The sequence below is a fragment of the Labrus mixtus genome, chromosome 3 (assembly GCF_963584025.1).
Source record: "Labrus mixtus chromosome 3, fLabMix1.1, whole genome shotgun sequence".
In the NCBI taxonomy this organism is placed as follows: domain Eukaryota; kingdom Metazoa; phylum Chordata; class Actinopteri; order Labriformes; family Labridae; genus Labrus; species Labrus mixtus.
Genome location: NC_083614.1, coordinates 22,554,893 through 22,571,263, shown reverse-complemented (window position 1 = coordinate 22,571,263; position 16,371 = coordinate 22,554,893). Strand labels below are relative to the sequence as shown.

The 16,371-nt window shown below is 40.5% G+C and overlaps 1 protein-coding gene across 2 annotated transcripts in view; it reads left to right on the top strand.

Annotated features, from left to right (window-relative positions):
- ptprsa (protein tyrosine phosphatase receptor type Sa) overlaps positions 1–15,011 on the top strand; it is a 169,494-nt gene extending 154,483 nt beyond the window's left edge. For both annotated transcript variants that reach the window (XM_061033838.1, XM_061033839.1), the window contains 6 exons: positions 1,372–1,550; positions 1,709–1,835; positions 1,993–2,118; positions 7,147–7,301; positions 10,198–10,333; positions 10,745–15,011. In XM_061033838.1, coding sequence (XP_060889821.1) covers positions 1,372–1,550; positions 1,709–1,835; positions 1,993–2,118; positions 7,147–7,301; positions 10,198–10,333; positions 10,745–10,813 — 792 coding nt within the window. In that variant the 3' untranslated portion in view covers positions 10,814–15,011. The remainder of the gene's footprint in view (positions 1–1,371; positions 1,551–1,708; positions 1,836–1,992; positions 2,119–7,146; positions 7,302–10,197; positions 10,334–10,744) is intronic.
- The last annotated feature ends 1,360 nt before the right edge of the window (positions 15,012–16,371 follow it).

Here is a 16,371-nt window from a genome sequence, read left to right as displayed (position 1 = left end):
CATCATCCCTTAGCTTCCAATTGAGAAGATATCATGGACTATAAATGGGAAAGGAGCTGGCAACCATGACCAGAGGAACCCTAGGTGCTTCTCTGCCCTGCTGGATGACAGGTTGCCAGGTTTGGCTTGGTTCCCTACATCCTCTGCGGTGTTTGATGGTGAAGCTTAGGGGCCTGTTTAGCACTGCCAGGCCACCTCAAGCCTTTCCAGGTGCTTTTGTGAAACACAGATCAAAGGGAGGACGGTAGCAAGGGATGATGGGAATGGAGGAGAAGGAAAAAGAGGAGAAGGATTGGATGAACTCCAAGTAGCCGGTGACACAGAGATACTAGAGCTAAAGAAGAATAGGAGGGAAAGAGAGGACAATGAGACGGCACAATAATAGGGGGAAAAGCAGTAAATTAGAGATTTACAGAAGAGAAATGCTTTCACTTTGTGTATATATCAATATTTAGTGGAAAGGCTTGTCTTATACTTCTCTCTCTCCTCCCTCTTGAGATGCTGCTGGTGTCTCCCTCTCATATGTCTGTAAGGGGGGCCTGAACATTCGGAATAGGGTGTTTTCCATTTGCAGGCAAACACTAACAAGCAACCACACAAACCCACACATGCACACATTCTTGTTGAGACTTTGAAGCCGAGAGGAAGCGATGATAAGACTTGCTGACCCTCAAACTCCCCTCGCTGTCCCTATGATGGCGACCATGATGATGCAGCAGTACAGCACTTTATTTGGATCATTATACAGTCAGTGTGTGTTTGTGTTTGTTAACATCCCCATGTGAGTGTATGTTTTATGCACACATACCAGACTGCTGCTATCAAAGGCACTGGTGACCCACTTTCAGGATGAGTTTTCTGTTTTGCTCAGACTCGATTAAGGGTCTTGTTAGTCTGGGTGCACGGCTTATTTTGCACTGTTGCTTTTGACCCTGAAGGACCCTACATGTTGCAGAATGGGGTTAAATTTCAAATACTTTATGATCAATATTTTCTTGTTAAATAATGGTCCATTAGAAGCTGTATGAGGATACGATTTGGTTGGCTGCATTACTTTCTTTATCTGTCTCTTGCCTCTCCTCCTATTCCCCCCATGTACCTTCTTTTATCCCCCTTTTTTTTGCTGTTCATTTTTCCCTTGGTCATGCCTTCTCTCTCCTGTTTGTAACAACCATGGCTTGCCAATTCATCCCTCACCACTGTCCCTATCCGCTCCTCTTTCATCTTTTTCCTCCCCCATACCTTTCATTCCACACTTCCCGTGAAACTTTTTTTTTTTTCTGTCAGAATTTTTCCCCTCACTCTCATTCATTCTCACGCATTCCTTCCCTTTTGGATTGTGTTAACTATCGCTCCATCTTTCTCCGGCAGCGATTGGCCAACTCCAAAGCCCACACGTCGCGCTTCATCAGTGCCAACCTTCCCTGCAACAAGTTCAAGAACCGGCTGGTCAACATCATGCCCTACGAGACCACGCGTGTCTGCCTTCAGCCAATCAGAGGCCTGGAAGGATCTGACTACATCAACTCCAGCTTCATTGATGGATACAGGTAAGAGGAGGGGAAAGATGGTGGGAAAATGTATGCATCATTGGTTCTCTTGCCAAGAAACATTTTAAAATATGCAAAACCAAAATCTTTTTTTAGTTTAAGATTTTTTATATGTTGTCACCAGATTACAAAAAAAGTATCTGTTTTACTGTATATAGGCAACAGAAGGCCTACATCGCAACACAGGGCCCTCTGGCTGAGACTACAGAAGACTTCTGGAGGATGCTCTGGGAGAACAACTCCACTATTGTAGTCATGTTGACCAAGCTGAGAGAGATGGGACGGGTAAGACACACACACACATATGGACACAGTGATTGATTGATATCATATAATCATTAACCTTTAAATATGGAAGTTTTAAAAATTCAAAGTGAAAATATCATATCGTGAAAGAATTCATTGTTAAACTAAGGGTTTCTCTATTCTTTGTTTCAAACAGGAAAAGTGTCACCAGTACTGGCCGGCAGAGCGCTCAGCGCGGTACCAGTACTTTGTGGTTGATCCAATGGCAGAGTACAACATGCCCCAGTACATCCTCAGAGAGTTCAAAGTCACAGATGCCAGGGTAAGTCAGACCTCCGAGTGTTGGGTTTGGATTGAACATGGATTCAGAAAGCTACTAAATATGAACAAGTAACAAATAGAGATGAATGCAATCATCAACAGTCATAAAACAAACACATAAATAGGACATTTGGTTTTGAAAAAATGTGGTGACAAATAAAAAAGATAGATGAAAACAGTGAATTGGAGGGTAACATTTGCTGTGGCTTGTTGTTTGGATATTATTCATATATGAACAGAGCCTGGTCTGTTAAAAGGGTCCAATGCTGTTTGGGTTGTAGTAGCCACTATTAGCCATGGGCTTAGTTTGGTAAATTACTGTATCAGCAGGGCAAAATTATTTGGAAGAAGGCACAATGGGACGGGTTTCCACAGTGAGCATGTATCCTTATCATTAGAGCACAAGTATCTCATGTTTATTTCAGAATCAAATAACCATCACACCATCCCAGCTTCAAAGTAAGATTGTCTTAGATTAGTTTTAACAATCTTAAACAAAGGAAGTGAATATTAAGTGTTCAATATTGCTCTCTTTTACACTTTACATTTTAGACTGACTATTCCATACTATCAGATCACACCAAAAATGAAATCGTAATACCTGATGAAAAGAAAAGGCAGTTCCAACATAAGCTGTTTTTTCTGCAGTGCACAGGCAACCCAGCTGTCATTGGAGATAAACCAGGTTGAGGAGAAGCAAGTCACATAAACACAGAAACATCAAAAGAAGATTTTTTCCCCCTCAAAATAGCTTTGATATTGTAATATTCCTCTGTAGTTAGATGTGAAACACGATTTCACAATGACTTAATGTGAAATGTAACTTCATTCAAATATTAATGAGGGCTCACAAACCAAAGTGACTTTTCTTGCCCTGAAGTGTTTAGAGGCTTCTCTGCACCGCTGTAGTTATCTTTTTTTTTTTTCTTCTTTTTTTTTTGGTCCAATTAAGTCGGACAGTTTGAAGCAGCAGCAGAACCTAGGAGAGAGAAAAAAACTTCTTCTTCTCTTTGAAAAACAGGCTGACATATCCAAAGATTTCCCAGGCGGTGTGGCAGCTAGTTAGCAGTTGTCCTGTTGGTATAAAAAAAAACGTACACACTATATCTCTGCACATACACACACTATACACAGTGTGGAAATCAGACATAAAATGCTGTTTAAGCTGGTATACCATTGCCACACCAGCACAAACACACACACACACACACACACACACACACACACACACACACACACTATTTCTCTTTATATCGAACTGTGCAGTTTGCAAAATGTCACTCTTAACAGGCTCAAACACACACACACACACACACACACGCCAGTGTTTACACAGGCTCACTCTGTGCCTTATACTTATCTTCATACTGATTTGCTATTCTCAGCACAGATCCAAACATCCATGCCTACACACCCTCACATATTTATATATTTTTAATTGTTCAACACACAAATACATCCATTTAAAACACAAATTATTTGCAGAGTACGTTCACACCCCATGAGCACTTTAACATACATGCATGAATTTTTCCCTGTGCATTAGCCAGTGTTCATTTGTTTTTCAGAAGAACATGATGGCGCAGATACAGATGGTGTATGGATGTGTGAAGGGGGGTGTGAGGTTGTGAAGGAAACCTGTGTGTGTGTGTGTGTGTGTGTGTGTGTGTGTGTGTGTGTGTGTGTGTGTGTGTGTGTGTGTGTGTGTGTGTGTGTGTGTGTGTGTGTGTGTGTGTGTGTGTGTGTGTGTGTGTGTGTGTGTGTGTGTGTGTGTGTGTGTGTGTGTGTGTGTGTGTGTGTGTGTGTGTGTGTGTGTGTGTGTGTGTGTGTGTGTGTGTGTGTGTGTGTGTGTGTGTGTGTGTGTGTAGCTGTGTAAGAAGAGTTATAGGTTTAACTCTATTTAACTGATAGTGTATGAATGTGAGAGTGTACAGCATGTAAATCGGTTTAACTCCACATACCATACATCATGTAGATGCACATGCATGTTAATGTGTTTATGTATGACTAAAATGTGTGCCCCTGTGTGAGTGTTCGTGTGTATGTCACATGCCTCTGCACAGTAATAGCATCGACTCCACGCCTCAACACTCACATCTAGCGAGCCAGTCACGTATTTAATCACACAATTTGACACGCCGCGTGGGCCCTCAGGTTGTGTGCCAAATTTCCCTACCCTTTTTTCTCCTTTCTTTCTTTCTTTCTTTCTTTCTTCCTGTCTTTCTTTCTTCATTTGCCTTGCTTGGTTTATTGTGTTGTTGTCTTTGCCCCTCTTTCACTTTTAATCCACCTGCTGAGGCAAAAAGTGTTTGAGAGAAAAAACAAAGGCGAGAAAAGAAAGGAAACGTTCAATCCATCATGAACCTGGGGGGGGGGGAGACATGATCACATACAAGGAGGATATTTGGTACCTGGGATTTATTAGAATACAAATCAGCGTATTTGTTGAGTACAATGAATGAACAAGAACACATCTAGAAGCATTGGCGCAGAAACATATCAACTACTAGCGTAGCAGCACAGAGCTTGCTGGCACACAGGACAACAGGACTTCACATTCAGAGCTCTAGAATTCAATAGACAGATTATGTATATCCCTCTCCACATACAATAGCTGGATATGTTGTACATTCAGTATTTAGCCACCACCTACATTTAGCATGTAAGCAGAAGAGAGGGATGGTTAGCTTGTCGCGAGAATTTGAATGAATGAAGCAGAAGGCAGAGCAGCCACCATGAAACAGTACATGATGAAGATAGAGGACAAAGGTTTGTGTCATTTTTGACGCACAGCAACCGGCTAAGAAATCTTTTGAAAATGCATTGTCAGGACGTTTAATAAGTGTTGAAAATGTCCTTATGGTTACTGTCGAATTAAATGACAATATCAGGTGTCCTGCATTATTTGTTGATACATAATCCTGTCAGACTTTATTAATCCCCAATCATCCAGTGGGTAAGTGTTTGCAGGACTGGATAATACCTTGTAATGTACCTTCTTTTTTTGTACCTCCATTTCCTTTAAAGGTCACATATTATGCATAATACACTTTGCCATGTTTTTCTAACACTAATATGAGTCCCTAGCCTGTCTACAAATCCCCCAATTATTAGAAAAGTCCATCCTCTCTGTCTTTTACCTGCTCCACTTTAAAAAAAAAAAAAAAAGTGTGCTCAGACAGGCTGTTTGGACATTTTCTCTTCATGACATCACAAAGGGCAGCAATCCCTCCCCTAGTGTGGTGACACTGCCACAGCTAGGTGTCTGTTCTGCCCTCTGAGTCGGTCTTCTCACCGTAAACAATAGGGCATGGAGCAAGAAAGCCCAACGGGCGTGGTCGAACACAGTTCACCTGCATTTAAAGCTACAGACACAGAAACAGCCTGTTCTGAGCAGGGCTGAAATAGAGAGGTTTAAAGGCATGGAAAAAAAAAAAAAGGATCGGAGTAGATTTGTGGCAAGAAACTTCACAGACATGTTTTGGAAAGCTCTGAGACTTATCTGAAATTGTTGAAAAGGAGAATAATATGTGACCTTTAAGTATTTTCTTCAGGAGAAAAAAATAACTACTCCAGTTTCATCAATAGGCCTTTATCAGAAGGATTACTTTTCACTATGAAAAAAAATATATTTCCTGTTTAGGACCTCTCCTGCGACAGTTATAGTTTGTAGCCAATTGTATAATTGTTGACTTCCTGTATATTTCTAAAGGTTTGGTTTCAAAAAGATTTGTAGAGATGAAAGAATGTTTTTCTCCACGTATTTAATTGCATAATGCATCGATTTTTGTGACACAAATACACTATTACCTTCAACCTAATTTAAGAGTGTGTAATGCTACATTAGCAGGATAACAAAAGGACATAAAGGTCCCAGTTAACTCCCTAACTGTGTATCGATCCCAGTGTAACTTTTGCTGTGTGACCAAACAGGAAGAGAGACTGTGAGAAAGACTGATTATGTGCCAACTGCAGTCTGCGGTATGGTTGAGACAGACACAGCAGTAGAAATGAACACTGGGATGTTTTTTAACAGCTGGTGGTATCACACAGGCATCAATGATGAATACCTTCATCATACCTTGAGTGAGTGAGTGCATGCTGATACTTTCAGAAGAAATTCATTTTGTCCAAGACAAATTGAAAAACTTTCTTTATAAAGGACTCAAGTGTCAACAATGCATTATTAAAGTTGATGAAAAGTTCTTACAAAATAAAGAAGATCCGTACAATTATGTATATAGATGTTTTTGTTTGCATTGAAAGCGAGTGCTCTAAGACTAGAATATAAGAATCAATACGAGATTAAATTGTTAAGATTGACATTTTGTCTAGCGGGCCCGTCACTGTTTGTTTTCAATTTTCGTCGTGGAATGCCACCTTCTGCTCCTCCTTCGTTTTTGCTTCTTACCTCCATCGCTCAGCTCATCCATCAGGTCGCCGCATCGATTGCATCGCAGGATTATCCTATTCAACATGGTGTCTGGGAGAAGACGCTTGTCATGGCAGATACACTATTGATTAGCTTTAACTAGGACTTACTCATGTCGCACAAACGCACCCACACACACACCTGCAAATACACACACAAAACGAAAAAAAAGTAACAACTGGTGGAGGACACACTGTCCCTGCTTGGTGAGATGTGGGTGTCATTGCTGTATTTCTGTTATGGAGAAAAAACACATTTCATTTCAAAAGACAATTAGTAAGAGGAAGACTTATCGACTTTTTATTAGAGTCGCTTCATTTGATGTTCTTAAAAGAATCCAACAAGAGTGATTTGGGTTGGTTGGGTGGAAGGGATTGAAACAACAATCCCTGAAAGGAAGAAGGCATAACTCTTTGTGTCAAATTCCCACTGAATAATCGTCTTTAAAAAACCTCCTAACCAGTTTTGAGCTTTGTTTTAAATCCACTTCTCACTCTTTACATATGTCTTCTTCCCTCTCCTCTCTATGCCTTCCTTTGCTTCTTTGTATTATCTACAATCTTCTATTCTCACCTTTTTTCCCCCCTATATTTGCAGGATGGCCAGTCCAGGACAGTAAGGCAGTTCCAGTTTACTGATTGGCCAGAGCAAGGCGTGCCCAAATCTGGGGAGGGATTCATTGACTTCATTGGCCAGGTGCATAAAACCAAGGAGCAGTTTGGACAGGACGGACCGATCTCTGTCCACTGCAGGTAAGCGGTTGGCCTGATATGCTACACCACATTTCTACATCAAACATCGAAGAGGCATGGAATTTCTTTCAAAAATGTCATAAAGGTTTTCTTGAAAAGAGGGGCGCAACTTTTTTGTTTTTCCAGGCGCTGCAGGATGTTTGTCTTAAAACTACTCTCCCAAGACACACCTTCCCTCTTGAAAGAGACAGAACGCTTTAAGCATCAGACAAGATTAAGTCACTTCTTAAGGAGGTTATTGTTTTGCAGCTGCACCTCCTGCGGTGCAGCTCTAACAGCATCATCAGATAGAATCCCTCCTCTCCATTTTGCCACCGCAGTACACTACTCCTGCACCTCCACAGGCCCATCTCCTCCATAATTGATAAGGCTGAGATATAGCTTGGCATTTGCAAAGAGGAGGCACATGAAATGATACGGCCATTCTTTTTGGTTTTTATGATCGCTCTGTGATGCATTTTTCATCACCTCGGCTGTAGCTTCCAAGGTAACCTTCATCATTAACTTGGCATGCTGGGCTCAGGTAGACACTGAGATTTGGTTGTGGTTTCCAGCAAATCCTCATCAGACCTTGAGCAGGATGCAGCTAAATTAGGTGTTAGCTTTTTTTTAAATTTTATTTACTGGACAATTGACATTTTAGATAAGCCTGTATGTGTTTGCTCTGCATTACTAGTAATACAAAAAGAGCTTGTGTAGAAGCTGCTTTTTACATTTCTCATTCTGTGATTGACATCCAGAAAAAGCTTCAGGGCTACAACTGTTCCTTTGAATGTGACTGTGTTAACAAACAAAGGTGTTAACATCGCTGAATAATTTCCTTCCTCTGTCATAAAAATGGTTTACTTTTTGAAAAACAGAGACGGTGCCACTTTTTTCTCCACATTTCTGCCGCAGACGGCGCCATGACATCATCAAACATAACATCCTCTCGCCTGTATTGAAAAGCAATGATGTCACCAACTCTGAAATGGCCCCCAGGGAGTTGTAAGAAGTGTCAGGGAAGCTCCTATAAGATTGAGTTATTCCCTCTATTCTATGAGGCTGTTATTGGAGGGGGGGGGGGGACTTAACGGAAAAGGATCGGTTATTATACAAGGAAATGCAAGGCTGCTGGAGTTCTGGATGAAAAAGCAAACAGTGTATTGAACTGGCCTGCAGAAGCCATGTAATCAGCTGCACAGTTAACACATGCTTGAAACAACTCAGTGATTAGTGGCAACATAATGGAAGTTCTGTAGTCAAAAGGTTATTAAACATAAGATGTGTTTGCATTGAATTAAGTACTTAACCAAAAGTCTAAAAGATTGTTTTAAACGTTTGCTGAGAGTAGGTGTCGCTTTGTCTGCAAAAATGTACAGAATTTCAAGTTTCTCTTAAGCAATGAATTAAAAGAATAAATGGAACTTTGTCTGTCGCTACTGTAGCCACCTCCTGCTCCTCTCTATCATCCTCCTCCCTCCCTCCTTCAGGCTTTTCATCTCCCGAGTAGAGAGCTTATGCCTTCCTTTTCTCTTACTCTTTCGTCTTCTGTCACCGGCCTTCCCCGTCTGTCATCTCTCTGTCTGTATTTCTTAATCCCCCCCCTCTCTCTCTCTTTCTCTCTCTCTCTCTCTCTCTATCCCTCTCGTTCCCTCTCCATCCATCCAACCATCCATTCTTCCGGCCCTCCTTTCTTTTCACTCCACCCTCTTTTCTTCTCTCTCCTCCTCAGCCACTATCTAATAGACCCACATGCTTTTTGTCATTAATTGCCTGATTACTTCCTGTGAATGGGGACACCAAATCCTCTCAGTCTGCAGCGGCTCGGCGAGCCTTCAGATTTGGAGAGTCGATCTTCCTTGCGAGAGAAAGACAGAGAGAGAGAGAGAGAGAGAGGGAAATAAATGGGGGGAGGGAGAGAAGAAGAGAGCAATAGAGAGAGAGAGGAACTCTGAGTGAGTTTAAGAGTCCATGTGACAAGCTGTGACCGACTCCCTAGAAGAGGCTTTGGGTGGGCGGAGATACACTGCGGCCCAGGGGTTGGTGGTGGGTGGTAGATGTCGGGGGTGTGTGTGTGTGTTTCGGATTGGCTGTTCTTTCTGTGTGATTAGTTTCAATAATGTTGTTATTGATAATTATTTTGCTTATCATTAAATGATACAACTCATATTTTGTCCTATGTTAATCCTCGTCCCCCAAACAGCACAGGCACCAACCAAAAGTGTGTGCCAGCAGCCAGCAGCCATCACTTTCACTCTTCAGTCAACAAAATAGCATCGGAGGCTGGAAAAGCCCGAATAAATCTGTTGTCATATCAATTATTGTTCCATTGGTGAAGTGGAAGTCATTTCACAGCAAAGCAGCTTAGAGAGGCAGCTCTCAAGTATTTCAGGATCTGAGTTAAGACTCAGGCTGTATTTCTGGAGAGCAGCAGCAGCAGCGGCAAGCTGACTTTTGCAGCACATGGGAGGGGCTTAATGAGACAAACTGTTTGGCTGTTTGTGTGCGTGATTTGGAAGGCATGTGTATGTATGTGTCCTTGAGGGCTCATTTTGTGGTAGACAAGAATGTGGGCGCACATCAAAGCAGATTCGCAGTTTTCTGACATGCAAATTGTGTCCTTGGCATCATCGCTGTTGCGTTATACTACCACCGGATCTCTCGATAAGAAAGTTTCCAATGGCTCAAGTTTGATTTCACTCAAGTGCAAAAAAAGAAGTTACCAACATGTTCTTGTTTTAAATATAGAAGGCAGATCTGCAGTTATTCGAGGTTGACTGTCACTTTCCATGTCTTGGTTAAAAGAAGACACACATTTCCCCCAGCCCAAACAAAGACTCACTGCACAATCACAATGTGTGTATACATAAAGTCAACATTCTTGTTGCTTAACTTTGTCGCTCTGTGCTTTCAGTGCCGGTGTGGGCAGGACCGGAGTCTTCATCACCCTCAGCATCGTCCTGGAGCGAATGCGCTATGAAGGCGTGGTTGATATCTTCCAGACAGTGAAGATGCTGCGAACGCAGAGGCCAGCCATGGTGCAGACTGAGGTCAGAAGGCACACACACAAACACACACACAAAAACACACACAAAAACACACAGTTCATAAAGGTGCTCTTTGGTGAGGAACACAGAAATTCAAATGGGGAAAAAAACAATCCATTCTCCTGGAGGGGGAGGGGGGAGCATTTATTAATTGGCTATTTAGTCATGAAAATGCTAAAAACATTTAGACAAACCATGCTGACTAATAAACTAAATAGCTGAGTAACGACCAGCAGGTGGCAGCACAAACAGCCTTCTTCAGGCGGTTGACAAAAGGTTTGCAGTTTACAGGCAAACTTAGTTAAATCATAGTTTTTTGTCTTGACATACAGGTATCTAATCAGTAATGTTGTTGTGTTTGGACCGAGTACTGATATTTAATTTGTTTTGTATGTGTGTGTCTCTTTCCTACAGGATGAATACCAATTCTGCTATCACGCAGCTCTGGAGTATTTAGGAAGCTTTGATCACTATGCAACGTAAAAAGCCATCACTTCCCTCCTCCCCCCACCCCCCCCAGAATCCCATCGCCCCCCCTCAACAGTCTCCTGAGCCATAGAAACTTTGAAATTTGAATCGTCGGCAGCAGATGATGATATCCCCATTGCTAATTCAGACGCACCAACCAGGATCCTATTGTAGATTTTTTTTGAAGAAGAAGACGCCCGACTTACAACTATTAGTAGAACTCTAATTCGACTAAGAGACCCTTCAGGGGGGAAAAAAATTGCCCCTGATCAGGAAAAGAAAATCCTCATGAGGAGAGGAACATTGCGACACTGTGGCTCAAGCTGTGGGGTGGGAAACGATCAAAGTGTCAGACTGCTTACCTTACCTCAAGTGTTTCAATGTGGAGGACATTGTAAACATTCGTGGACATTTCTCTTCTCAAAAATATCTTTGTGATACAATGGTAACAAGCAACAGAAAAATGAAGGAGAAGGCAACAGCAAAAATCAACGAGAGGCAGATGGATGTAGCCAAGATGGCAAGACTTTCTTGCTTTTTTGATATGCCTTGGTGTAAAAGGGGGTTCAAGTATTTCTAGAGACACATTTTGTGTGAGTGGTATCCAGAGAAATTACCAAATTGTGGTTGCCTGTGTGAACTCAAAAAGGGTTTCCCCAAAACTCTGTTAAGACAAAAAAAAAAATCAAAACATTGGAAATGTAACTGGCACGAGAACAATCCCATCTGGCATCAATTAAACCTGGAGTTCTTTTTACACTAATGATATGCATAACTTGTGTGGAAAAGCACTCAATTATAAAGGAATACATCACATAATTGCCTGTACTCGAGCGCTGAGAGCTTAGAGGCATCTCTGTCAGTGACGGGAGTGAAGAAAGCAGCAACACATATCTTATGATGGGTTAGTTTCATGAATTGTGTACTCGTGTAAAATCCGTATCTGGAGCCAGGTTACCATGTTGTGATGTTGAAAAAGTACCACAGTGTATTTAAAAAGTGCCCCAGGAGTCAAAAGAAAAATTGGAGGCAAAACCTCGCAAGCAGCTACTGTAGAGCTTGGTCTTCTTCAGGTGGAGAAATGGCAGCCGTGTCCCGTCATTTTATACGATCACTCCTCTCTCTGGAACTTTTGCATCATGGGGCTTTGGCTTTCACATCCACCGTTTTAAAAAAAAAAAAAGAGGTGGTCAAGAAGCTTTGGAACAAACGAAACAACCAAACAAGGATCGCCGCACAGCTTTGGGGCTTTCTTTGTCTACAGTGACCAATGCTCGTCATCATTGTTTTGAACTTTTTTGTCTTATGAGGGATTATCTTCTTTTTTTTTTTTTTCTGTCGAAACCAAACATGCTGCTTATCTCGTGTATGCTGTACGTGTGTGACATTTGAGGAAGAGGAAACTGATGGACAAAAGATGCCAGCTCTGCTAACCGCTCGCGCCAAGGCGGGCATGACTGAAAGTGCATCCACATGACAACATCGTCCATTAGTCTTTTCCAGCTCTCCTCTTTTTTTTTGTTTTTCCAGCCTCCTTTATAATCATGAACTTCATCGTATGAGACACTCAACAGTGGCAGAGGCCTGTTGCAATGACAAAGCTGTACGTTCGTGGGGTTGATCAAATTGGCCTTTTCGTTCCACTGTTTGTGTGTTTGGTACAAGGTGCATAAACAAAGTGGTTTTTGGTTATTTTTTGTCCTCCGTTTTATAGATGATGTGTCTGTGGATGCCACAGCCAGACCAGGCGACCATGTTGGATCTTGATGCCACGATGTGATTATCAAATCTCGGTACTTGCACATCCACCTCAAGAAACTTGAAACAAATACTTCAACAACATCTGCAGGTTGAATTTGAGGCACTGACTTATACGTGTCTAATTGAGAAAAAAAATCATTTGGAGATCAGCTTGCTATGGTCGAGACGAAGGTACAGATTATGTGAAGGTTTCCCATGAGCGTGCACAAAAAAAGAAAAACGAGAGAGCGATGGACAGAACTGTGTGTAATCTCTCTTATTTCCAAAAAAGCCTTATTGTTACTGTAACATTATGAAAAACATTAATGTTGTATTATGACGACTTATTTTACATGACATAGTTGACTTTTTATTGTCCTTTTGTTTTAGTTTTTTAACAGAGATGTTGATGTTGTATCACCTTCTTTTTTTTTTTTTTTTTTAAAGTTAGCCGGAAAAGAGAAATGCTTATTTGTTCATATTACGTTGAAAGACATTCTATTTTTTCACTGTAGAATTGTTAAGTATAACATGTGTGTGTGTACGTGTGCAGGTATGTATGTAGGTATATATGTACTGCACACTCACACATGCATTATATATTTAAATGCAGAATATAAAGATATATCCAAACACTTAGTATTAATTCAAATTTTCGCCTCATCATAATTTTCTTTTTATACCAGCCAGTGCTCATGTTTAAAAATGTGACTTTTCTTTCTTTTTTTCTTTTTTGTAATCGAAGAAACCTTGTGTGTTTCTTCGAAAAAGCTGAGGTGACGTCAGCTGGGAAAACACTGACTAAATCCTCTGTCTCAACTCACTTAAAACTTCTGCCCCCGGGTAGATCCTGTGCCGATGAAAGAGATGCCATTTTTAATCATGTTGAGATGTTGTTATCTTTTATTTGTAGCCATTAGTGTTATTTTCTTTTTGAGCAACTGTTGAATGATGTACTGGTCTCTGAAATAACCAATCAAATATTTCATGAATTCACTTTTTATTTTTTACTATCTATGTCAGCCCATTTTGATGTTCTGTACCATGTATGATCGTGTACAGACTACAACCCACACAGGTTTAAAGATAATCATTTAATTTTGCTCCTTTTTTAAAAAACTTTTATTATTTTCAGACATGATGAGGTCATCCATTTTGTTAGATATTCACTATGAACTAGAGTATACCTGTAAATAACAAATATATAGATTATATGTATTTGTATCATTTGACCCTCGAGATCTCATACTTTAAGTGGGAACAGAAATAACAAAGATGGACGTTCTGCTCATATCCGACTTCCTGGTGTGTAAAGCCTGTTTTCTCCCCTTCTGACATGTTCTTTCTCCAGCCCCGCTCCCTGCTCTTTAATTACCACTCGCTTTTTTTCTGCCTTTAATTTCCCCTGCTAGCAGTTAAACTGGGAAAGAAGCCAGTTTCTGTTCTCACACCTATAGCCTCAACGAGGGAATGAAATCAGCAACAGGGATCTACTGGTATAATTTAACTGAAGATGGAGAGTTAGTCTTTTCTGCCAACTAACCATTTAAATTGGTAATTAACCATTAATTAAAAGTCTGTTTACATTCTCATTTCCAATGCACTAGCATAAACACGGGTCAAAAGATGGAGTTTTCTCTTTTGTTACCTTGAGAACTTGAGGGTTTTTAAACAGATTCAGTTTGAATTGTTGGATTTCAAATTCTCAATTTCAAAGGTACAAAATCTTAATACCAAGATGTTGTTCATAAATATGTCATTGGCTAAAGGAGAAATGCAGCTAAGCTAAATGCCATCCATGGTTCAGTTGAAACAACATTTATTTTGAGCATTGTATGGAACCATACTTTGTGTTTTTTGTTCAGCCATGTTTCGTTGTGGGACGCAGAAAGACATCAGGACTCAATGAAACAGAGCAGCGCGATGCAACCAAGGGAAGACCAAGACAACCAAAAACTTGCTGCAAACTCACATTTCCAGCACGTCATCTTCGAACAGTGGGAACCTTGAGATGTTTCATAATGAACTAAAAGACTGAACTGAAGTCTTTGGACACTCAAAAAAAAAAAAAAAAAGACTGGCAAAATGGCCCCATGCCAAAACTAAAACCGTGGAAGTCTTTTGGAAGCTTGTGCAATGTGTTACACTTTTGACTTCATGTAAAGATCGTAGACTTTTGAAAAAAACGCCACCAAATTTGTTGGAATATGTTACAGAAAAATTGGGGATGTGATGGGGGACTAACAAAAAAAACAACACTAACAGAAAATGACATCAAGAAGAATAGAACATGTACAGTACGTACAGACAAAAAGGAAAAAGAACCCAATCTCAGCAAAATAGTTTTTCCTTTATATGAAGGCCAAGAGCTATCACTTTCAAACTGTTACTTCTAACTGAAACAATAATTGGTTTAAAGCCACTGTGTATGTAGATATGTTGACTTTGTATTAAAGAAATGTTGTCTGAAAAACATTTGTAGTGAGTTTAATTGGTGATATGTTATATGTTTTATGTAACAGTGAGATTCTTCAAGATCTCAATCCCTAAGGTAGACTGTATAGGCTGTTGGGTTAGCCTTCATAATGTGAACCATTGGTTGGTGTCTTTATTTTTTAAGTTTAGATTTGGACGCTTGGACCCTTGTAAATCACACATTAGCCACGCCCTCAAGCCTTATTTGCTTTAATGTCTATTACACTTAAAATTACACTATAATTTATGAAAATAGGCATCATGCTGGTTTACTTGAAACTAACAACATAGACCAAAGATATATCTACGAAATGTTAACTGAGGTAATAAATCAAGCTTGAAGTATGGCTCTTTTGTCATAGACTTCCACAAAACCACATTTCATCTGGTGGTGTTGCCCCCTACTGACTGTCAGAAAGAATGCAGGCACTATAGATGGAGAGGCTACGTCCATATCTTTTATATAGCTTATAAAACTTATCTGTGTTTGATATGCAAATAAATGGTTAGTATTCATTACCTTTACTACTTTGCAGTTAATAAATACCGCAGCACATTCTTAGGTAATTTATTACGCCGCTAACTGCTGTGTAAAATGCTACAAGTGGTGAAGCACACAGATGGCGCACTCGGTTTGTTGATAGATGGCTTGATTAGCTTCCTGCTCTATTTGTCCACCAGCCTCTCCACAAACATATCCCCAAGTGTCCTTAAGCCCCTCTTCAAGCTTGATAAATGCCACCCAGACAGGCTGATATTGGTGCAGCGGTAAACCTTCACCTGGTGATATTTGCTCTCACATCTGTCCTCAAGTGAGGCTCTTCGGTTATCTGATATCCTCAAAGTAGAACAACTGCAAAGGAAAAGATTATCCTGGTACAACACCCAACTGCCAGCTTAAGATGACAGTCTGCAAATAAGAGTTTGGTTATTGAGTATATAGGGTATCAATAAAATACTGCCAGGTTCCCATCCAAGACAAAAATGTAATAGGGAAAGAAATAGATTCATATTATCCTTTCTTGTTGAACATGCATTAAGTCATGAGCAGTACTGTTAGTTAGACTACACAGCAAAAAAGAAAAAGTAGTGAAATTGTGTGAGAGAACCTTCATTATAGTCAATGTATGAAGGCTGTAAAATAAAGTGCTACCACGTTCACACTGTTCTCACTCTGGCTAGTTAAGAGTATACGGGCTATAAAGTTAAGTAGTCCCATGTTAACTGTGTGCACTATAGTTACTGTGTAGTTACAGGGTAAACAGGGTGTGAAATATGGCAGGCTTGTTACCACTTACAAAGTGGGCAAAGGTAATTACAGAGTATTTGAAAGGTTTGCACAATGCACAATTTGACCT